Source organism: Pyrgilauda ruficollis, unplaced genomic scaffold, assembly GCF_017590135.1.
Source record: "Pyrgilauda ruficollis isolate IOZ18807 unplaced genomic scaffold, ASM1759013v1 scaffold69, whole genome shotgun sequence".
Taxonomy (NCBI): Eukaryota; Metazoa; Chordata; class Aves; order Passeriformes; family Passeridae; genus Pyrgilauda; species Pyrgilauda ruficollis.
In genome coordinates this window covers 2,772,334-2,797,394 of record NW_024528710.1, presented here as the reverse complement: position 1 = coordinate 2,797,394, position 25,061 = coordinate 2,772,334, and the positions used below count along the sequence as shown (strand labels likewise).

Genomic DNA, 25,061 nt, shown 5'->3' with positions numbered 1-25,061 from the left:
CTGAGTTCTGTTGTATCATACTGATTTTTTTTATTTTGCAGGTGGAAAACTATCCAGTCCCCACAACTGACAAAACTCTCCATCCCTTCCTCGAGGTCACCTCACAAGAAGCTGTGGGCCAGGAGCCATGGGCACCAAGGGGCAGCAATCCCACCAGCTGTACATGCTCTGACCCTGTGTGGATATGCAGCACACTGACCACATGGCTACTCACTCTCACTCTGAAAAAGCTCAGCTTTCCAAAGCCAGCAGATGTCTTGGGCACCCTCAATCACCTGTTCAGCTTCCACCCATCAGGACAACCCTCTTGAGCCTATGAAACCTCCCTCCCTCAGTACAGAGCACCGGAGCAGCACAAGACCACAGCAGATCCCTGGAGCAATCTGTGCCTCCAGACACTGGGCACCTCTCCTGGAAGCCCATCTCCCTGCAGGACCTACCCATTGGAGTAAAACATGACATCCATCAGGAGTGTAGCAACAGTGGGAAGGGTATCTGGATCCAGGCTGGTGACACAGAACATGTTACTTGGGCTGGAAAGAGGATGAATGACAGGCCTCTGAACTGAAAGAGACACACACAGACACACACAGCTGTGAAGCCACATCTGCAGCAGGCTCCTGTCCCAGCAGCTGTGTTATCCATGCCCTGGCAAGGGTCACAGAGAAAGCTGACAGTATTTGTAAGGCAGTGCCTCATTGCTGAAGCCCTGCTGGCTCTCAGACAGCGAATGAGGGGCCTGTGGACAATCTGCTCCTGTGCTGGTGTCCCTAAGGTATAGGGTGGTGTTACCCTGCATACCCTGCCCAGCTCTCTGCTCTGAGGGGCTTTCAGGCCCTTGGGTGCATCCACATGACATGAGGGGCAAACTAAATGAGGGGCCAAGAGAAACTGAAAAGTGGAAAAAAATGCAGGCTTCCACCATTAAAAGGCAGGGCTATGGAAGGCTGTGGTTGCTGGCAATCCATCCTGTTTTCCCTTATTTCTGGGAACCTTTTTTGCCATAATATCTTGAAAAATTGAAACCCAGCAGCCACGCAGCAGTTTGTCTAACAGATTGCAGCCAGTGGCTGAGAAGCAGCCAGCATTTAGGCATACAACCAATAGACCAACACAGCAAACTGTGGATTGGTGCATTATCAACACGTGTTTCACTGTGCCCTTCTTGATGCTTTTCTTCTTTAAGACTCATTTTCTTAAACAAGGTCATTGTTAGCTCTTGAGTGATGAAACTGAGTGGCACTTCATAATAACTGATCCCTGCTTTGCCTGGTTATGGGCAAAAAATTACACACGTCTGTAGGCAAGCATATGTATGTAAGTTGTTCCTTCTTCTGACTGTGCCCTTTGGCCTGCAAATATCCTAAGGTTCTGTACAGCCCTGGGCTCATTGTGGCCTTGATCCTCACTTGCACTGAAGTGTGAAAGCTGAAAAACAATCTTCTCTGTGCATCACTGCAATCCTTAAACAAGCTTTTAGAGAAGCCATTTTCCTTTGGAATGTTGAAGCATGGAAATATGGGCTACAGACAACATTATTTTTGCAACTGCAACAAACTGTACTTTAACTTTCTGTCCTACCAAAGGCATGTCTTCTCTAGAAAAACTAGCATTAGAAGGCCAAAATTCAGCCAAACTTAATAGCACTGCTCAGAAAGTTAAGAACCTACTGAAATCCTTGGTTGTACTTGAGAGAAGCTTGTAAGATTATAATCTTACAAGAGGATAAATATTCACCCAAATGCTGAAGGAAGCTTGGAGGCAGAACTTCCACACCATGTGTCAGGGAGCTCAAATCCCTGGCAAGCTGAGCCTGTGCTGGTCCTTACCTAGTTTTGGTTTGACAAATCCATTTGTTACCCCAAAGTCATCAGCAGCCACAGTCTCCCCATTCACTACTCTGAGGATGGTGAACTCGGCAGCCAGCGTGTGCATCACGAAGGGCAGGTCTCGCTCACGCACCTGAAGAGGACAACAGGATGATCTGGTGATGGTATTATGGAATTATTTGGATATTTTATATTATGGTATTATCTGGATATGCACCAGAAATGACAAAACACTGCAGTGGAGGGTACACACTTTTAGTGTACAGCAAAGTGGACATGACTCCTGCTTGAGGCAGTGGATAGTTACCATTTAGGTGTATCTTAAGAGAAGTGATACTTGGTGGTATCACTGCGACTATCAGTAGGATTAAGCACCAGAGTGCTTTTATGACTGTAAAAAGAATGTGGAGATTTCTAAGCAGGAGATGTTTCACCTCTTTTCCAGCATTGCTGCAACAACTTAGCACTGCCTGTTCTTCAGTCTTGCTTCCTTGTGTGCAAGCACACACACTTGTGTGTGACACAGAAAGACAGTCTGTCTGTCTATAACCAAAACAACTTTGGAGCCTCTTGGCCATCACCAGCCAACATGACAGCAGACATTGTGTTCCTCTAACTTTCATAAAACCAATGTCTGAGTGATGGTGGGAAGTGCTACCAGTATCTCTATTCCAGGAGACACTGTTGTGTGGGCTCACCACCCATTAGACACCAGACAACCCATGACACAAATGCTTCATCCCATGGCAAAAGCTCCTGAGATGTCAGAGTGTCAGACTACAAGGAACAGAGCTCTGGGGAAAGCAGACTTTGGTACTTTTGCCACTCCCAGACAACTTGTTCCCAGAATTACCCAACTGAATTTTCATCTGGTGGCAATAACTCTGCCTGGTCCCCTCATGTCCTCTTACCAGGATGAAGTCCGTCTGATAGGTGGAGAGCATAAACACTGAGATGTTTTGGTCAGCTAGGGGTGCTATGACTGACTTGGCAATTTTGGTCACTCCGATGGGCTGGGAGCTAGAGAAACCACCTCCACCAGACACCACGTTGAGGGCAAGCCATGTTGCATCGGCCACGCTCAAGTGCTCCGAGGAAGGAAGCTCTGCAGAGACAGAAGGGGAGGACAGAGGTTTGTTTTAGAGGCAGAGAGAGCCAGGTCCACTATGTGCCAGTATGTGCTTAGCATAGACCTCAGTGCAAGGAGTGACATGAGCCCCCTTATCCCAACCTCCTGGCCTTCCCATGCTGCTCCACAGGCTCATACTGTGACACTCCTTCACATACTGATTACATCAATTTCCAGGCAGGATTCACACTGATTGTCAAGGACAACACAGGGAACTGAGGTGACTCAGCATTCACTTGAATGCCAGTGACCGATTCTGTTGACCTCCCAAAGGGGAAACAGCTTGTGGTGGTTGTGGTTACAAAAGGAGAGTGCCAACAGTGGGTCTAAACAAACAAAATGCATGGTGCATTCTACTCCCCTCTACATCATTCCTGACAAACTGTTCATTACAGGTCGCTTGCAGGAGCTGCCCATCCCACACCTGACACCCCAGGCTACAAGCTGGGTGTTAGATAAGGGAGAAGCAGCAAACCCTTCAAGGCAGGGTAGTGTTTCTTCTTCACACCAATGACTCAGCTGTGATAATTCCCCTTTGGGGAATCACCAGCACAATCACACCCATCCTGAAGGGGGGAATCTCTGCTAATGGGCCATAATGGGCACCACCAGAATAGGAGTTGTAACTTCGACCATCAAGAGCTACCCAAAATATCCTATGACTCACACTATTACATCACTCCACTGTGAAGCTCCCTGCCTGGGGGAGGTACTGAGCATTCCTGCCTGAACCTGAGCTATATAATCTCAACATTACCACCACCACTGGATGGATCCAGAGGACCAGACCTTCCACAGGACCACGGCATTTGACTGCAACCATGATTTGACAGGACCGTGATCAGCACCCTTCCCAACAGGGTGCCAGTTTTCTGTGTATCATTGCATTTATTGCAATCTTTCTACTAAATTGTAACTGCAACCTGGAATCTCTCTCAAGGTAATTCCATGGGGATTCTCCAGCCGGTTTACTTTCAAAGCAGCACAGTGGTCTTGGACTTAAATCTCTATCATACAATTTCTCCAAACATTTTACTCAAGCTGTTCTGGCCTCTTTTGTTTCCGTTTTCCCACTCTAAACCCAAATTTTGTACTCCTGGACTGCAGATGGAGATTGAGAGAGCAGCCTGGGCACTATCCCTAGTCTTTGAAGATGCAGAGCAGGCACCCTGTGCATCTGTGGGCTCCTGCCTCCATCTCTAAAGCAGAAGACCCACACAGCTCTGCAAGGGATGGATAGTGTAACACATATACTAGGGATTACAAAGTAAGCACATACTAAGATAATGCAAATTACTTTGGAAATGGAAAATACCAAGAATAATCCCACTCCACTTGCTTCTGATCTGTTGCGGTTAAGTAGTTAAAAATCTGCAGCTAAACAATTTAATACAAATTATTAACTGTTTTAAAAAACACTTAATGTATTAACAACCCAGAAAACCAGATGCAGACTTTGGAATGAATGCATACACTGCTCTAGGATTCTCTGGATTTTTGATTTTTGTTTGGCAAATTATAGAAACAAACAGTTCTGATCCAGACTAACAAATGCATAAGCCCAGCTAAATCTACTTGGGGTAAGGAACCTGATCCCAGATGCAGATTCAGCCAGCAAGGACATAGCAGATGTGCCAGAGGAGGCCTACACATTCAGCTCAGAGGTGAGATACAGCCCAAGAGCCTGAAAACACAGACCCCAGCATTGCTGCTCTTGCAGTCAGCACACTGGCACTTTAGGCAAGTGCTTGCATGTCTCCATGTCCACACACTCCAGGCTCCTCCATCCTTTCTTTCTCCTTCAATGAGACCTTTAGGAGTTGTTTCTGTACAGCCCCAGATACCGTGTAATAAATTCCTAACCTCACCCTCTCTGAATCCTCAGGCATCACTTCCCTGAGACACTGACAGCACTGAAAACCCAAAATGATCTGAATAACAAACACATTTTGCTCTCTTCAATAACCTCAATTGTGTGTGGCATGAAAACAACCCTGAGCATACACACTGCAAACAGTGGGGACACTGAGGGTTCTGCTTCTGCATTTTGATGTTTAGCTTCATAAGCCAATGTTTCTTTTTTAATAATCAGAGCTTACATGGGATGAAAACTAGACACCAGGGAGAGGAGGTAAGTTTGTGCATTAATCAACAGCATGTTATGTCAGAGAGATCTGTGCAAGGTGCTTGGAGCAAATTATTGCAGCAAAATACCATTTTATCACCAGCCCTTTGCATCAGAAAAACACCTCCAAATCCAAGCTTTCTGCATCACCTGGCATGGAGAAGCTGGAGCTCAAAACAACTGCTGCTGAGCTGCATATGTTGCAGGGTCCTGTTCTCACCAACTGATCCCACCTGCAGCAGGCACATCCCAGGTATGCCCAAACCCACCAATGACTCACTTCTGGCAGCGAGATCACAGCTCACTCCCTGCTCTATAAACAGAGGAGATAATATTCCTGCTTTGTACAGGTGATAAGGACTGCAAATCATTAAATACCAGTTTGAACACAATTTTGGGCCAGGGATGTGATGGAAGATGCAGTATTTTGTGGTGGAGAGAGGTATTATCCCATTTCACTCCAGCAGCAGCTGCGCTGGATGAGCTGCCCCAAGAAGACCTCATCAAGCTCTTCCTCAAGGGGAAGGAAAGCTGATTTGCTCATTGCGAAATTATTACGAACGAAGTGTTAATAATTTCTGGGTTTATGTGTTTAACAGGCCCTATGAAGTGTGACAAGGGCCATTGCATTTGCATTAAATAAGCCACATGGGATGGTGCTTTGCCCAGGAAGCTGTTGAATGCTGTAAACCCAAAGAGAGCTGAGAACACCAGTTGTAACATTAGCACAGACTCACGCAGAACAAGGTTATAAATAAAGAGCAAAATGAGGAATTGCCCACATTCCTGCACCAACTCACCAACCCCACCACTTTCCCCACAGGAGAACAGAGCCTAGGCCCCCAGAGCTTCAGCACTGCCACATCCCTTGTTCTTCCATTGGGCAGAAATCTTTCTGCTGGGCTCTCAAGATCCTCTTGCAATTGGTTTATCAGAGCACAGTCACTCCCACTTCTGATCTTGGGGGACATCTCAAGTCTGGCTGAGAAAGACCTCCAAATGGTCAGAGATTTGGGATTTGTTTATTATAATCAGGGTCTTCATTTTGACCTTTCATTGGGATGAAGCCTTAAGATTTTTCTGGTTTTGCTGTGTAAGGCTTTGCAGAATTGATAGCAGAAGACACCAGGAGCAGCTCAGCTGCCCGCAGGCCTCCATAACCATCATTTGCTGCCCAACATGACAACTACCACAGTCTGGAAGAGCAGAAATCCAGACTCAAGCTGTTATTCCATCCATGGTCTCTGGCATGGAACACCACCAGCCTCAACAAGATGTGATCATTGTGATAGTCCAAGATGATTTTCCCTGGCAATGCAGCACTGGGTATCAAGTGCTGGTGGTCTCCAAAAGCCTGTGGAGCTGCTCTCCATTGGCACAGGTGCCAAACTAGTGCCAGTCCCTGTGCAAACCAAACCCAGCCAGCATGTCAAATAACATTTAGGATGTGAGTAACTGCTTATTCACAGTACAGCTGATTTACAAGGCATGGAGTATGTCCAGAGCCTCACTGGCAGCCACAGTTGAAGTAGAGCAGTCTCCCTAGCACATCACCCTGGAATGTGAGGTGGTGAGTATCACAGTGGCCATAATTGGCTCCTGAACTCCAATAATCAATACCATTTCCAAGGAAGACAACAAACATTGGCTGAATCCCAAATAGGATTGAGCTGCTGCTGCTGGAGCATTATGCAATGCTGTAAATACTGTGAGCTGCTGCTCCTAAAATATCCTCGGGAGGATGCTGGGATGATGATGAGATTCCAGCCCATGGGTCTTTGCAAGCAGCCAAAGAAGTTACAGAGAGCAGGGAAGGAACATCTCCAGGTTTAAAACCCTGATCAGAGTCAGTCTGACAGTGTCAGTCTGCACAACATTAGAAAAACAACATTCTTTCTGCCTACATTTTCTATTCTGAAGACCCCTCAGTTTCAAACACCCTGCATAGCAGGAGGCACAGCACTGCGAGAGAGCCCTACCTCTCCAAAAGAACACTGGAAAATGTTCAGAATGCCCTGAGAAAGGGCAACACCACCAGAACATTTTTTCCTTTTCTGCACCTAGTTTAAATGGGTTCACATTTTCATGAAAAGTTTATAGCTAAGGGAGAAATAACTGGAAAATGCACAGTTCCACAGCAGAAATGCATTTCACCTACCCACACCAATAGCTGGGTGAGTCCTGTACTAAAACCTGCTAATGCCCTTCCCCCCACAAAGACACTCTGAATTGTCTTCTGTGGACTCTTGCAACTTCACAGCAATCAGACACCTCTCAGCTTCCAAGTGAAACTGTAGATAAACCATGGATTTTTCATAGTGCCTGGTGAGAAATGAAGACCCTCAGCTGGTTTCCTCCTTTGGTGTGGTATGTTGGATCATCTCCTAAGCACTTATCTTCACTCAGAACACAAATTTTTACATTATAGCAGAGTGCTCTGAGTGATGTGTTACTCCCTGGTTTATTCTGGTACTCTGAATGAACCAATTGCTCATTTGATTCATCATTATGAGACTTATGTTTCCAGCCACAGTTAACTCCAAATATTAAGAAATAACGAAATGAAAAAATATTGTGGACTTTCTGATCAGTGCTCTGGCTTTAGAAACCTCACACTGTACTTATTTCACCTATTACAGTTTCCCTCTGCAAAAATGGCAGGGAGAGTCTGGCTTGCACTAAAAAGATAGAGAAAAAGGCTCCTGCAATAACAGGACCCCAGTAGTAAGTCATTAAAAATATAAGTGCTGCCAGCTGCAGAAGACATGATAAATTGGGAGAGCTGTTGCCCAATGCCACCAGGTAGCAACACAGTTTATATGTATCTATATATTCAATAGGATCTTTATGTTCATTAAAGGGTTCTCTTCCCACTCCCCACATTGCTCTGCAGTTTTAAAATCCCATCTTCAAATGAAATGAGGGAATATAAAAATCAGTAGATTCAAACTTTAATTTCTGTGTCTTTTTTTGCTCTTTGTGCATCTCAGATTTGCTCTTGATGTGCCTGGGCATCTCTGCAGGGCTGGATCCACAGCCAGAGAACCTTGCCACCTCTAACTGTATGCTTCAGTGTTTTTGACACTTTCTCCTAACAGAGCATGCAAAACTGAGAGGGTTTTTTTATTCCAAATACCCTCAACAGGGAAGCTGTGAAACGTGTCATCTCATTTTTCTATTTAGCTTTTATCCCACTCACACAACTGTCAAAAGAACATTGTTAAGTTCATAAACTCACACTCTGCAGTGAGAAAGTAACAGCTTGCTGTTTTATATATCTGGCCTCAATGTTTCTGTGCCTCAGTTTCCTAGCCATAGAGTGGGTACAAACCCCCTATTTCTTCTAAACCTTGCTCTTGAGAACCAGCTGACCTGTAAAGCAAAGGTATATCTACATCCTACAACTGAAGCATTTCACAGCTAACACAAAGCAGCATGGAAAATTCCTGCACAAAGATTTGAATGTCTAAAAACAGGTTACAATGGGAGGGACTGGGAAGTTTTGTTCTGACCTCTCTGAGCATCTTTGCTTTGTCTCCGAGGGAGGAAGCTGTTTGTTCAAGTGCTATTCCAGGGATAATCAGGTAGGCTTGAAAAGCAAAGGTCTCTTAATTTTCACTATCAAGACCATAAAAGACAAACAGGCAGAGGAAGAGAAAGAAAATGAAAAGAAGTAAGCAAACAAGAATACACTCCAGGGGAAAGCCAGCACCCTGAGCCTGTCAAAGTCCCACTCTGTGAGCTCTGAGCAGCTGTCTCCAGTACAGACCAGCCCTCCCCAAACCCACGCCTCCTAGGAGCATTCCCAAAGCAATTTCAAGCAGTGCATCTTCCCTCACTTCTTGCATGACATTTATCTTGTACTACTCCTTGTCTGCTGTTACAGATTTTCTTTCAATTTATGGAGTAATTAACTCTAAAGGCTATTTATGGATTACACTAGAATGGGTGAATGTACCCAGTGCAATTTTCTCATGTTGTCCTGACAATTCAATACAAGCTCTACCCAGCACAATAACCAGTTTGAATTTTCAACTATTCATGTGAATAGGACAAATTACACAGGGAATTACACATGTACTCTGGGACCTATGTGCATTTAATGGAAAACACTGCTACTGTCACATACAAGGGAGTCCTCTAAGCCCATTACTGGAGAGAAATTATAACCATATTCATCCCACCTTTATTTTATAAAAATTAGTAGACTCAAAAATCCGTTTCAAAGAGCACTGAGGTCACCCAGGGAATTTTTTCAAGCCCTGTTCTCAAAGAGAGAGAAATGACTCCTAATTAGACACATCAAGGGATTTAATACTGGGTATTTACAGCCACCTCAGCAGCTACAGCACACAGTGTATCAGCTTCACTGGCCATATAAACAATCTGCAGGGGCAAGCGAGTATTCTGAAACAGATGAAACTTTTGATGTGAAGTACCTACTCTTCCTAAACTGTCCCATCCACTACCCCCCAGATCACAACTGCAGCCACTATGATCCAGCAGCTCCTGAGCAAGTGCTTTATAAAAAAATGCAGGGATGAGAGACTACACTGCTGTAAAGCTTCTCCACTGTTAATACATCTGCCCACATATCTGCATGAGACAGGAAAGTCTGACACGAAAGCACTGGAGGTGTCACGTTCAAAGATGGAGAAATGTGTATTTTACCACTAATGGCACAGTTACAAAGACATCCCAGGCACAATGTCTATGCCCTGGGATGAAGGAGGAGGACACTATGGAGCTGCTTCTCCTGAGCTATCTGGGAACACAGGCACCACTTTCTCAACAGATGTTAAAGAATCTTCACCTCTGCTGGCATGGACACACAGCCTCCATAGATTTTGAGGAATGAGATGAGGTAGGTCCTGAGGTGTGGCACTGTCCTAGAAAGTTTAGTAGCTAGTCTGCTAAAAGCAGCAGAAGTGGGAATGTATATATGCTGGTTCCAGAGCTGGAAAGGAGCATGTGCTGATTAAAATTATTTCTTTTGCTCAGCATGTCCTCAGCTATATTTGTACAGAGCAGAGCTGATGCCATGTGGCTGACTGATCTATTTACACCTCTGGAGTTCCCTGCTCATCCCCATCCCTGTTCCTCAGTTAAGGGTGCAGAATGAATTTGGGCTAGTTCCAGCAATCCAATATCCCTGGCACACCACTGGGACTGGACAAACCAGTGACTTTTATCTAATGTAAGCTGCTCAGGATCTCTCTCCTGCCTGAATACGGTCAAGCAGAGGAAACTGAAAAGCCCATTTCTGGAGGACAGCTAAAATACAGTGAATGTTATTGCTGGAGTGTGTTGTGAAAGCAAAAAGCAGCAATAGCCATATTAATACTCTGCTGCTCTTGCTGACTGTAGGAAGCAGAGGCAAGAAATGTGCTGCATTCATAAATGCACTATTTCTGTGTAGCTTTTTTCTTTTTCTTCCAGACTTTTTTATATTCTTTGCCCAGCTGGATTCTGGCTTGATGTTTAAGTAGAGCTTCAGGCTGTTTCACAGGTGCCTTGTCCCTGCCAGACATAGACAATCCACGTGCAGGAATGTTGGAGCAGTGGCAATGGCTGCAAGTGGATGCTGTGACTCTGTAACTGTGGTGTGGCCCCACAAGATATTGTTGCATTAAGCCCTTTTTTGGCTTAGAGATGGGATAACTGAGAGGCATTTAAAAAACTTTTATTCTATTTTCAGTCTTATGGGAAGGGTGAGACACTATAGATGTGATAATTTACACTATTACAATCAGAAACCCACTATTTCTTAATTACAATAGATTATAAGTGGTTTTTTGGCTTATTACTGACTTACCTGTCTTACTCTGTCACTAGCTTGGGAGGTGATCTTGAGCATATCCTCTCCCACAACTGTGCTTCCCTTTCACATTAAATATTTGGTTGCCAGAGTTCTTCTCTCCTGCACTAAATAACTATGTGAAATATTGGCATCACAGAGCATTGTGGCTCCTGAGTGTTACAGTAACAGCACCAAAATAAAGTTCAGGAGGTGTGATCTGGCCAGCCACCCTTGTGTACTTAAAGGAAGCAGCTCTGCTTTGCTCGTGTGCTGGTATTTCCATTCCATGCTGTTTTCCCAAAGCCTCCTGTGTCTGCAGCAGGGTGACACCTCAGAGCCATCCCCAGCAGTGCCTGTGACAGGGAGGTGAGGGGTGCCCATGCCTCTCCTGTCCCTCTGAAGTGGGAAAACCAGCAATGGCTGCAGAAATCCAAGCTCCTCTTTCCTCATTAGGCTCCAACCTAAACCCAAAACAAGTGACTCCTTTGGTCTTCACCTGGACAGCAGCTGGATCAAAGAAAAGCCAGAATTTCCCAAGGAGAAAATAATGTTTGCAATGCAAGTTTCCCTTGCAGGAGAGAGATATTCAGCCATGTGAAATACAATGTATTTCCTTTAAAATCAGCATACATTCCTCCAAACCTCAGCTTCCCCACCTTCAAGCAAAGAATTAGCATCCCTGTGTTGACAAAGAGCTGACTTCAACAACCACCAAGTGCTGCACTGCCACAGGCCAGAAACACCACCTCGAGTCTCTGCCTGTCCTGCACTAACCCAGTACCCAAGCAGTGGCAAGTTCTTCTACATATCTACCAGACCTGCTGCAGTTGAAGCTGCTTCACCAAAGGCACCCAGTACAAATCTCTGAAGACCCACAAGAACTCATGTGCCCATTCCTTTCCCTTTCCTGGCTCAAGTATTTAGTATCCCATGAGGGTATACATGGGGTTTTGCAGGGGTTTTGCTGCTATTGTGATTCTGTCCTGGCCTCGTGGAAGCCTTCTGGACTGCCTGTGGTCCTTCACCTGGGACTGACATGAAGGTTTCAGCAAGCAGAAAAGTCAGATGAAGCTATGTCCTGGTCAGTACACAAGACTGCTGCTCCTGGAAGTGCTGCTCCTGTGTTCTGCCACAGTGAGGGTCCTGTGTCCATCCTGGGTCACTCCAGAACCATGGGCAGGCCTCAGACAGGGAAATGAGTAAGAAATGGCATTTTTAAGTCATTAACTTTCCATTAAAACATCATGTTTTGCTAAATGTCTGCATACCCTTGGTCCAGTTAAAGGATGTGGAGGAGACTTCCCTCCTGGAGATTTCTGGATACACAACTCTCACTCAGCACACAGTCAGAGCAGAGGTAGTTCCAACAGTGTCCAATGACAGACATCCATTACAGGTCCATTTCTCAGGTGTTCCCATCTTGCTCTGAGACTAGAGAATGGATTCATAGCACCACCCAAATAATTACATCAGTTCAAAAGGGACTTTCAGGACAGTGCAGACATATTTGCATGTCTGTGGACAAGTCTTGAGTGCTGGCTACCCAACCCATCACCACCACAAGAATTACACCTGTTGTCTTCCTGTGATCTGAGCCATCATCAGAAAAAACCAAGACCCTTCCCAGCTGCCAGCTGAGCCCTGATGTGTTCCCATCCCCTGACACTGCCAGGCACACAGGTCACCTGGGGTGGTGCTGGGAAAAGGATTCACAGCAGCTCAGTTTCCAATTTGTGAGATGTCTTTCTACTCCCTTTTTTCTACTCTCTGTGAATTTGTGGATGGACAGAGAGGATATTCAGTAGCGTTTTAACTGGGAAAATCTTTCCTTGGCTGGGAGGTGCCAAATTTTTCCTGAGGTGTCATCAACCTGCCATTTCTGAAAAGCCAGGCATACAGCTGTAAGGGCTGCACACACTCACTCAGGTAGATCCTCCTTTTCTATAAAAGAAGTCCTTAGAGCAATGGCTGAGTCACTCCAGCCAGCACCCCTTCAAAGGCATGGTGTGAGAGATGCTAGCAGGAGTGAACCTTCTTCCTCTCCTGCCAAAACAACAGCTCTGCCAGAGGGACAGGATCTACCAGCTGGCCTGGAAAGAGGCAAGGACTTCAAATAATGCCAATGACTCCCTCTCCCCCCCCAGCCCACTGCCTGGTTACCTGTCACCTTAGACCTGTCCTTCCCTTCCCTTCCCTTCCCTTCCCTTCCCTTCTCAAACCTGCAGTGTTCCATCCAAAATGGTCTGAGGCATGGGCAACTTATCCGAGTCTGTGAAGGGGCTGCTTTTCTAGAGGGAGATAGGTGTTACATTTTTCAAAATCTCCTTATGATTCAGGGGTAGACAACTGCACTTATTTCTAGTTACATGCACACACCACCTGCAGACAAGACTGCCTCCAGAGATGGGACTGCAAAGCTCATTCCACCCCTGCTCTGGGGGCTCCTGCAGGTGCAGCCCTGCCAGCACCTGAGGAGTGCTCCCTTTAGCCCCATCTTGCTCTCCACCACTGCTGCCACACCAGCCTTACCCTAGGTAAGAAAAACAACCACTGATTTAATTTAAAAATACAAAACCAAGTCTTCCAGGTAGACTGAACCAGTGCATAGGAGCTGGAGAGAGAAATTAATGCAGATGAGGTTTTTTTTAACCTCACCTCCTCCCACCAGCGCAGGGAGTTGGTAACATTACATCATCCCACACCCCCGCCCCTCGGATCAAACCCTGCAAAGGCACAGCTTCTGCTGAGGCTGCTGGAAGCAACAGCCAGGAAAATTAACTCTCTGCTGTGCAGGATGTACTTCCCAGTGGCCAGTAGTGACCCAGTGCTGGATTTTGTGGTCAGCTGTTACAGACAGGGATGTCTGAATCCTCAGAGATGTGCAACCCCAGCAACCTCTGCCTCCAAGTCTTTATCTAGTCAAACAAGTATTTTTATAACTGTACAAAGAGTCTGAGTTGCTCCCAGTCTGTCCCAAATGCAGGACTAAAGATGGGCAAAGAAGCCACCTGATACCTCAGGGACTAGGCTGACAGTTTTGATAGAGGGACACAATATGACTGAGCAGGATTATCCATTTCAGCCCACAGACTTCAATGACCTGAATCGGGTACTGTTAGTGTCAGTTTCCTCGAGCCCCACGTGGCCTTAGAGAGCAGCCGCTGGCTGAGGCAGAGGCACAGGCATCTTGCCGAGAGCAACACAAAAGCTTTTCTTTGCAGGAAATGAAAAAGCAAGGAAACAAACATCAGCACTTGCGCAAGCCCCAGACTGGCTCAGACGGAAAATTACCTTGAGACTGTTTGTGTTCCAGATCAATGGATCAGCTGCAGTGCGGGGCAATTAGCACCTTAAAATTATTCAGCAAGCCAAGGGGTGGGAATTTAAAGGGAGATGGTGAGGGAAGGGTGAGAGCAAGTAGGAATAACAATAAATTTTTCTGGATAGAAAAGTCAACACCTGGTGCTGCCTGAGCCCAAGCTACAGTGTGAGTGCTGGCTGTTGGATGCTTTTGCAACCAGGCAAATGGGGGACAGAGGGAGCTGGAGGGGCTGAGGAATGGGTGTATGGCCTGAACATGGAAAGCAGATACAAATAAAAATACCTCTCTAGTTATACTATAAGCCTATTTTCTGCTGTACCTAGCACTCCAAGCAAGGCAAAAGTACTCTGTAAACAGATCCTCCCTATGTGAGGTGGGAGGGCACAAGGTGCAAACTGTCCACTCAACACTTCAGGCAGGCATCAGCTTGGTTAGGGCTGGGCCCAGGTCTGTGACCAGGCTCAGGATCAGCTCCCTTCAGAGGAGTGAGCATCCTCACAGGGGCTGGGTGGCCGTCTCCAGTCATGGTCTTCAGCAGCACACAACCTTTGTCATTTGGGATGTTTTGAAGATACTGGTCTGATTATTCCTGTCACTGTTCAGAACAGGAAGATCTCATTCTTTTCCATGTGCTGACATACATACAGCATGCCTTACGGTTGCTCTCAGAGAAGGAGGGAGGGAGGGAAGCAGGGATGATGGTGGCTGGTTCCCATGTGAGCTCTTTCACAGCCCTTCTTTACACAAATCACATCTCCAAACATCCAGGAGAAATGACACATTGCTCAGGTGGGCCTTGTTACCCAGCCACAGGGACAAACAGGAATCCCCTTCTCTTCATGTGCTGGGGAAGCACATGTGTCCTTTGATATGGGACATGGGGGGTTTCTCCACTGCTCCTGAACATGAACCCATAAAACAGTCAGATATCAGAGACACAGCCAGGATTAAAGCAACTACATGAGAAAACCCTGCTCCTTTCCAACAGAAGCAGAAGCAGGTCTCCATGCTTCCATTATTAATCCAGGAAGTGAAGCACCTCTATCCAAACAAGAATTTTCTATTATTCAATTTTCTATTGTTATTATGTCTGCATCTAATCTGAGTCCAAGGCAAGCTACTGCAAAACTGTTTGAGGCACTGATGCTCTTAACACTTTGAAATCATGCTCATCTGATAAGGCACTGAGAGAATTATGCAAGTAGACAAAGCTGGAGCTGATAAGGACTATGAGAGATAGAGCACACCAGGCGCTGGTGTGGAGGGGGGAAGGCAGGAGCAGTGCCCAGCACAGCTCCCCACAGCACAGTGCCAGAGCTGGGGCAAGGCCTGCAGAGTGGCTGGCATGGGGAGGGAAGGGAAGGCAGCCTGGCCCAGCCACCGAGCACTGCAGCCCATGACAAGGAACATTACACAGCAGGATGCAAGCGCTGCTGCTCACAGCGAGAATCTGAACATTAACATTTCATCACAGCGCTTCCTTCGTCAGGATACAGAGAGATGGAGGTGGAGCACAGGCTAGAAACCATAGATGAAACCAAGCAGGATAGAATAGTTAGCTGAAAATGAAGCAAACAGGACACAGAAGGGTTTCTTCCATAGTCAGATGCCACTTGGCAAAACCTGAGTCCTCTCTGCATTGTCTATGGATAATACTGGTATTCCTGAGACCGCCAGGCTTTTGAGTAATCCAGTGCTAAGTGCCATCAAAATAGCAACATTAGTAGTAATTAAAAATGAGATGCTTTCAACACTAGGCAGTGTACTTTGGAGGCAGCCAGTTTGGCCAAACAGGGCTATGACAGCTCAGGATTTTACATCTTTATTTCCACCCTGGGATCAGTGCAAACAGTCTTGAAAGAAACAGGCACAAAATTTACTTATGTCAAGATAGTTCTGAAGTGGAAATGTATTTTTCCCCTGTTTCTCCAGAACAGCCAAGATAAATACAGATATGGAAAGGGACTGCCACTGGAAAGCAGGAGCCTTCTTGGAACAGAAAACATGACCCCCTTCCCTCCAAATTATTATAACTTTGAAATTAAGGGGGTTTTCAGGCAAAGATATGAGAAAAGGAATAACAATTCCTTACTAGTATGTATAACAAGGCAAACAAGCAGCAGCAGCAGCAGCACAAAGCCAGCCCCAGCCCCGTCCCTGCAGAGAGAAGGGCGCCTTCCCCTGGCTGCAGTTCCGGGCACGGCCAGCAGGGGCGCTGCTGGCTCCCGGCGGGCCGGGCGGGGCGGTGATTCCCCGCGCCTGCAGGGGGCGCTGTGGCCGGGCTCAGGCCCCACACGGTAATGGCGGCCGGGCTGGATGGCCAAGCTGGGCTGCAGCAGGAGCTCAGCAGCTGTCGCTGTCACTGTGTGCTGTCCTGGCAGGCAGGGAGTGCAGGCTACAGTGTAGCAAAAACCCTGAGCAGTGGCAGGAAAAACAGCAGAGCTGGACAGCAGCAGCAGCAGCCCGGTCCTGAACAGAGCAGGGAGAGGCTCCCTGGGAGGGGCTGGGGAATCCCGGGGTTCCCCTGAGGCACCCCAGCAGATGGTGAAAGTCCCTTTTTTAGTGAGGCAGGGCGTTGATAAGGCCCAAGTACAATGGCCACTCTTACGAGCAGAGCTGCTCTCGTGGTACAAGAAAGGCAGCAGACAGAGCCCCGCAGTGGTGGGGAACTCTCCCCACAGGCACCGCAGCCTGGCTGCCCTATGGATGCCGAGAGAACAAGAGCAGGCTGGGAGCTCCATCCAGCCCGGTTTCCAGCCCAGTTCTCGCAGTATCTGCCCCTCCATGAGAAATCCCCCAGCTAAGAGGGCAGCCAGACACAGCCTTCCCAGGGAAACTTTTTTGTCTCTCCAAAGTACCTGGTTGTTATTGTCTCTTAGCAACAAAAAATGGGAGAAAATTCTCTAAGAGAAAAAAACTAAAGGAGAACTCGTAAACCCCAACACCCACACAGACCTCAGAACAAGCACTTTACTGCACAGGTGAAAACACCCTGCAAAAGCAGTTTTGTTCAGGGGAATGGGAGTGGTGAAGAACCTGACAGTTTATTTGTGGAAAATTAGAGATAAACCCAAAATATAAGAAGGAAACCAGAATAGTTTAAGTGGGAAACCTCCTAAATGGAAGAAGCAGTTGGGTTGTGGTGGTCTACTAGCACGCAAACATGCTGAGCAGTTGTGTGTGTCACCAGACATGCTCCTCCAGAGAACACGTAAGCACACAGCTATGCTCTCTCCTCCTGACCAGCCCCATTTTCAGGGAGTAGCTGGCTTGTAGGAAGTTTGTCTTCAGGCCACACATGTGAGTTGACATCAGAAGCATTTGTCCCCTTTTTGACCCCAGCAAATTGGTTCATTCTATTTATGCATTTTTGATCTGTAACCCACAACAGAGGTTTTTGGCACTGTTGCTGGAAGGTCAGCGAAGGATCACAGAAGAGCAAGTCCCAGGCACAGAGCACTCACAGAGCATATAATCCATCAGCTGCCTCCGCCAGGAATTTGCTATGTTTTGAATTCAAAGAATCTCTTTCAAAAACAAAAAACCCACTCAGGCACTCATGCCAAGATGGCAAGCTGGCAGCCCAGAGCTGGTGGAACAGCACAGGGAGGATCCCACATTCAGACAGGGCAGCCACCCTTACAGAGATGCTCAGCTACAAGAGCTGTGAGGAACTCTTGTGGGAGGAGATGGGAGTGGGATGGGATGAGCTGGAAAAGGCAGATTCATGCATGAAGAAAAACACTCTGAGAAGGGCTTTGCTCCTGCCTGGCACTAAGGCACTGCTGGGCTGCCTGTTTATCAGCACTTCTGCCTGGAGCAGGACAAAGAGCCTACAGAGCTGATAGGGAGCTAAGAACCATTCCCTGGATTTCCTTCTCTCTCCAAGGACTGTGTAAGACATTTCAAAACTTGATCCTTCTTCCGTGAGGTGTCAGTGAACTGGTGATTTCTGGCACGGTTTTGTTGAAGGATTCAGTAGGAGAGTCCAGGACATGAAGCAGAAGACAGGAGGTTCAGCCAGGAGGACAACTTTGGTCCTGAGCCATAATGAAACAAATCAGGTGATGTTGAGGAACAAGAGACAACTACATGAGAAAGAGCCACGAGTATCAACAGTATAGGGAAAAATACACCAGATTATGCTACCAAATGCACATTCTCTTCAAGATCTCCCAGGTAAACTCACGTATACATGTTGGATATCCAAGAAGATGCTGTGGAAGAAGGTGGTGAAAAGCTACAGGGATGGGTTTTCAAACAATAGAAGAGCACCAAACTGGAAGAGATGGCACTTAAAGAGTTTTCAGCAGTGTTATTTCTAAAGACTTAATTCTCAAACATCTGAAGAAAAACAATACAGGGGCCAGGAGCTTGCCCTTGCACAAGGTAGGCACATACTTAAAGAAGCAATAACAGAGGAGAGCTGGGTTGTAAATTCCCCGCTGGAGACAAACCATGGAATTCTGTTTTTCAGTGCTCATGTTTAAAAAAAAAAAATCTCCCAAACATGATACTCATCTCAGTAGGCAGTACCAGGGGATTTGATCATTACAATTACTTCATCACAGGATCAGTTCTCTGCAGCTTCACACCCCGTGGTGAAGGACTGCCTTTCCTGGGAAGGGATAATCCCCACAGGATAAGAGCATTTCACAGAGTAGGCACACACCTTCCAATCTTCTCCAAGCACACTATTTATTGAACACACACAAGTGACAATACAAGAAGTATGATGGTGATTTTCCCTGGGTGGGTAACAGTATCTTCTCCCCTCTGGAGGCCCACCTTCAGGCTGTGCTGGATATAGACAACCAGGTGCTCCTCTGGCTGTGGTTGGTGAAACATCATCACTCACTCACTCACTCACTCACTCACATTCTGGCATGTGAATAAACTTCCCTGCAGTTTGTGTTTCTCAGTAACCCTGTGGTAGTAGTCATGGTGACAAAACTGGGGTCCTTGGCAACACACCAATGATGCTGCAAATCTACGATGACTAATCCTAAAAGCTTAATTTACAGAAGTAATTTAAATGCTTAAAGATATGCAGGTCACTGCAGGGGGTGATTTAATGGCTATGGCATATTTGGTGGTGAAACAGTTGTACAGGAGGAACAGCCAGGGCATCTTCTGGCCATAAAGTTATGTGGCTTTTTAATGCAAGATGTAGACTAAAGACATTTAAAGGAAAGTACAATTTAAACATAGGCACAAAAACAAACCCAGCTGATTTCCAATCAAAGAGCTGGTCAGAGCTTCCAGATGAAACAGTGTTTTAGATAACAATCCCACACAACAATATCACTGATACAGTACTCCCTGGTTTATTTGTGCCTATTCAGAATGTAATGAATGCTTTCCTCAACACATCTTGCCCATAAGCATGTAAAACCATGATGCAGCAGAGCCAACCCCCCAGATTGGCCCCATTAAAAGCACACTGAGGACCTCCAGTGCAATGGTTTCCAGCTTTCCAAGGACAGCCAGTGGTCCAGCATCTGCTCCATGCTGGCTGCCCCTGTGCATTTCCCACGGGGAAGTATGTGCAGGACAGTGGATCTTGTTCCCTATTCAGTGTTTCAGACCTCCAGCTTTTTCCTGGCACTAAAAGATTTATGGTTATGTCTTCAATTATTATGCTGCTGTTGTCACCAAGGGAAGTGGACCAAAGTGAGTGTATTGCTCTAACTGTGCTTGGCTCGACCAGCAAGGCAGCAGTAAATCCACTGCCTCTTTTTTCCACAGCATGTTTCTTCTCCAAGTGCCTGCCCCTGTGATCCGAAACACAAGGAAATGGAGAGTGGTTTCTATTCATACACACCTCAGCAAAAAGCTTTTGTATAGACTCTCTCCCTGTCTTCATACAAATAAAGGAATAAGCACTATGCACCGTATCTTACCCCACAGAAAGCAAATCATGCTGGCCTGAGTCTGTAGAGTTCTAATCTGTATCCCAGAGTGCTAAACAATTATCACTCACCTAATTTGCTGTGGTTTTGAGTAAGCATCCACATCACTCAACAACTAACAGAGACAAGCAACAACACACAACCAGGTTAAAACATCTGATCCCACATGATAATGATTTCTATGTCCTGATCCACTGCTTTAACCCAGTACCCACTGCCCTTCCTACACAGGCATCTTGCAGCAGAAAGGCTTCCTGCACATGGCCAGGAGCTAGGGTTTGAAGCACATTCATGTGGCAGAAAGTAGGCTGCTTCAGTTAAAAGCAAGCAGACAAAAATACTTGTTGGATAAAATCTTAGTTCTACTTATGAGGATTTCCCCCTTATTAAAACTTGACACAACATAACTGCCCTTGTCATTGCAGCTGACATGTAGCCAATGCACACACAAAGCACCATTGGTTCCTTTCATTAGTTTGTCAACATTTCTATTCCTGCAGAAAAATCGAGTTTAACTAGGAGTTACATGCACTCTTGCTTCATTCTGCTGCTGTAATAAAGCAATAGCAGCAACAGCAACTGTGATAGGTACTGACTTCTTCTGCACCTTCAAGAACAAAAAGCACTGCTTGACACACAAAATGCTTGTGTGGATGAAATCGCAAGATGCTTCTTGTGTAAATTCATGCAAAACAAATACTTCAAGACTTGTCTTGAAGTAAGTCTTGAAGACATACTAAACCTTTGCTCTTCTGAAAAACAAAATCCCCTGCTGATCCCATTTGGGGATTGAAACAGTGATTCTGGAGTGGACAGCTCTCTCCTCACCTGTTATGCCTGCAGTGGAGCTATTAGTCTCCTTGACCATTGTTCATTAACAGGATGTATCTACTGCAGTAACAAGCCTGAATATAGATTTATGCCATTGCACAGTCTTAGTGCTTAGGTACAGAACAGTACCATGACTTCTCAATTATGAAGAACAGAAATGGCAATGCTTTACATCAATTACAGCACAAGATGGGAGTCTAAACCCCACTTTCTGAATCCCTCTGTGTGAAGTTGCTTCAACCGCAGCTCAGCTTCATCTCTGGTGATAACATGTCTACTACCCTCCCTCAGCACTATCACGAGGCTTTAATTAAAGCACTCACACAATTCTGTGATACATCGTGTTATTTACAATATTGTAAGGCTCTGTGCAGGCTGAAATCCTGCATATAAAGAGGTTTTTTGCTCATGGCTTTTTCAGACAGCACTATTTAGACTTCTGTTGTCCGAATCAAGAAACCTTGCTGGGTCTCTATCAGTGATGCAGCTCGCTGCTGATGTCTGGGTCACCTCCCTGCTGCTCCTCCTTGGGTCACTTTCAGCAGCCTGTCATGTCCCTGTATCAAGGGGACCACAGCTGTCACACCCACCCTGTGTAGGGCATCATAGCTGGTGTTTACTTCCCTCCCCAAAGAGGCTGCCACTTCCCTCAAGCCCTGGCCAAGGCACTTCCATCGTGCAGCATTGCTCAGCCTCGGGTGCCTGCTCTGCCTCAGGATATGGCACTCCAGGTTCTGCACAGCCACGTTGACATGGTGCTTCAGAGAGGAAGAGCAAACCTTGGTCTGCATCACACCAGAGCCAGCTGTGGGTATCTTGGGGTGCCCACTTCTGCAACTGTAGCTGGACTAAGCATTTGGGCAGGATGGCAGGTCTTGCTGGCAGTTCAAGGGGAGGCTTAAGGATGGAAAAGGCAAGGTACTTTTAGCTGCAGCTCAGCTACTGGAGAACAACCTCCTGTAAAACACTACCTATGAAGCTGTCAAGTTTTCAATGTCTGCTGCAAAATCTGATCCCTGCTACGCTTTACGCTCAGCTTCTCCTGGAACCCAGCATCTGCCACAGACATTTAAAGCTTAGCTGAACAAAGCATTAGGAGAGAGGCTCTATGGACCAATGGCATGGTCAGTGGGGTATGCAGAGAGGTGACCTGAAGAGAGATTTACCACTTCTAAAACTCCAGGAAGAAAGAAATCAAGAGTGGACAAGAAGAAGGATAAAAGACAGAATGGCTGTGCTACCTAGGGGACTTGTAAACTCTTTGCAACAGCTGCAGAAGGGGTTGAATCCTGGACCAGAAACCCTAGGATGATGCTAGTTAAATGCTTCAATGAATTGGAAATTATCTTCCAGTATATTTTTAGTTGGCACCAACAGACATTACATAATGACTATTACATAACAGCACTACAGCTACAAATACTGTCTTTTGGCTTTTTGTTTGGTTGTTTTTCTTTCTTTCTTTCACCCTCTTTTTCTTCAAGATCTTCTCCTTAGTGGAGGATTGATCAATAAATGCACTTTCCATCAAATGAGGCAGGCAAATCCTTAAGAGAAAAAACAAATGGAGTAAAAATATTGCTACTAAGCCTGTGAGCGCGTCTCTCTTGCCCAACCTCAAACAGAATTAACTATTCCCAGAATAGAAATTCCACTAAGGCTTCTCTGTAGTTTAAAGGGACAGGCTGTGATTCTGTGCAGACATTAAATTTCTCAATACTGGTTTTTTTTCTATCTCACAGTGATAGTTCAGAAGACAAAAAACGAGGGTGGGGGAGAAGCACTACATAAGAGATGCTGAGGAAAAACTGAAGGGTTTTTTTATCTGCTGGTAAGATCATTGCCTGTTGGTACGCCTTTAAAATCTTCTTTGGCATATTTTTATCTTTTCTTCTTAACAGCCATACTGGCAGAGCAACAAAGATTTTTGCTTCCAGACTACGCGCTATATAAAAAAGAGAAGAAAGTTTCCAGAAGCCAGAAATATTTCCTTTCCTACACTTCCTATCTCTGAACCTAAAGAGAGCCAAAACAGGCACACTGCCTCTAAATGGAGAAATAAAATCAGTTCAGTGGCACACCACAAGCTCCCGTATCATGCCACCCCCAGTTTAGGCAAGGGCCCTCTGTGTTGCTGTAATCCCAGCACAGAGCTCTCCTGACAAACACAGCCCTCTCAGGACTTCTGCCTTTCTCATGCTGGTTCTCTAAAACAAATGAGCTGATTCCAGGAAGAGCAAGAGACATAATCTGACAAATAATCTCCTCTTTGCTAGCAAGCTGCTCCCTTCTGTTGTTTCTCTCTTCCACCTCCCTAAACCTGGAAATGCCACTCATGCTCTCCTGACCTATAAATAAACCAAACCCTGGACTACCTAGATGGGAAGGCAGCGTGCTGTGCACTTCACTGGTGTCACACACAGGAACAAAAACAACCCTGGGAAGGTGGAGAAACAAAAAACACAAACAAATGCAGCCACTTGGAGAGCACTATGTCAGCTCAGGGAGAGACTTGTTGGCTTTAAAAGCCATTGCCGCACAGAGCAGACCCCACTGCTGACAGCGGCGCTCTGGAGGCAGCAACTGCAGCCCCGTGTGGAAGCACAGCCTGGCAGGGCTGCTCCTGTGAACATGAGCAAAAATCCAAGAAAGCAGGACAAAGAGGAAGCAAAGACATGAAAACGAATCAGCTGGCATGACAGTGTGAGGTCTGGACTGAAGTAGTGCAGTTAGGGGAGAAGGAATAGTATACAAAAACTTAAAAAATGTACTAAGATATATTATTACATGGAGAATACTGCCTTGTTTTGTGGACTTCTGCCACCTAGCTATTATGATCTTCAACCATTAACCTCAGGAAGAGGAAATTTGCTGGAAAAGCTGGCTTGAGAAATTGTTTTGAGCTGTGAAGGCATGAATGCATGAGACTTCTTCTGCAAGTAGTCTGTGCTAACCACAAAGAATACAGTCCATTTGTCATTCAGGACTGAAAATATTAAGATAAACAAGTGTCAAAAGCAGTAGGTTTACATGCATTTGTCACAGATTTCTCCTCAATACAAACTACTTAGGGATTTTACAATAACCGATCACTTGTAGCACCAAAAAATAGCAAACACACATTTAACTGAGACAAAAGTTCATTTTCTCAGGAGAAAAACTCCAAGTTAATTTCAAAGCTCCTCCCTGCTGAGCCTCCAGCCCCAGGTGCTTGGGACACAGGCCCTTGATATGGCAGCAGTGGTGCTGCTGCTGAGTGTCCTTCTCAAGATCAAAGCCCTGCAGGCAAACATGGCACAACTGCTAAATCCCTTGTTAATGAACCCCTCGGCATGGCTGTACTTGGATAGCAGTGGCTTCCTCGTGCATGTATGCAAAGCAGGGGGAAAAGGCATGCTCAGGAATCCACAGCTGAACAGATGGAGGGGCACTGTTTATCCAACACCGACTGCAGTTGCTGCTGCAGCACTGGTGCCAGAGCCGCAGCCAACAGCCTGTCCCCAGACAGCGCAGCCACAATGGGAGCGCGCCTGGGGGCCTTCCTGCCTGGGGGAAAGAAAAGGATGTTTAATTTAAAAGGAAGGGAGCAGCATACAGACTGTGTGAACTTGTAAAAATCAGGTTTCACTCTGACATACTCAAATTTTGGCCAAGGGAAACCAGCTGGACTTTGCAAGGTCATCTCAGTGGACCCAAACATGCATTCCCATTCCCACCCAGCCTCTCTGCACATACCTTTGCGACAGCCTGACATACCAAACCTCTCTCCTGGGAGAGCAGCAGGGTTATCCCTCATAGCCTTGAGGCATAATGCACTGAGGTTCAGTTCCATGGTGTTTCTGAGCTCTTTGGTTTCTTACTTTTAAGAGACTTCCAGGGAAGTGCATACAACGGGATTGTGAAGAATCCTACTAACCAGCTGCATGTCCAAGCACGAGCCTCTGCAAACATGCTGCTGCTGCTGTGCAAAAAAAAAAAGCCAACTCCACTGTAAAGATTGTTCCACTGATTTAAGATGGAATTAAAACATATTTAAGTCATATAAGTAATATGTATTAAATTTAAGAATAAAATAAAAAGTCTCAGATCAGCAAAATATGAACCGTTAATCAA

The 25,061-nt window shown here is 46.0% G+C and overlaps 1 protein-coding gene across 1 annotated transcript in view; it reads right to left on the bottom strand.

Annotated features, from left to right (window-relative positions):
- The window catches only part of CASTOR2 (cytosolic arginine sensor for mTORC1 subunit 2), a 116,556-nt gene that overhangs the window by 8,889 nt on the left and 82,606 nt on the right, over positions 1 to 25,061 (bottom strand). The window contains exons 3-5 of the mRNA XM_041484926.1: positions 2,741 to 2,934; positions 1,830 to 1,962; positions 441 to 564 (exon numbers count right to left, since the gene is read on the bottom strand). Of these exons, the coding sequence (XP_041340860.1) occupies positions 441 to 564; positions 1,830 to 1,962; positions 2,741 to 2,934 (451 nt within the window). The remainder of the gene's footprint in view (positions 1 to 440; positions 565 to 1,829; positions 1,963 to 2,740; positions 2,935 to 25,061) is intronic.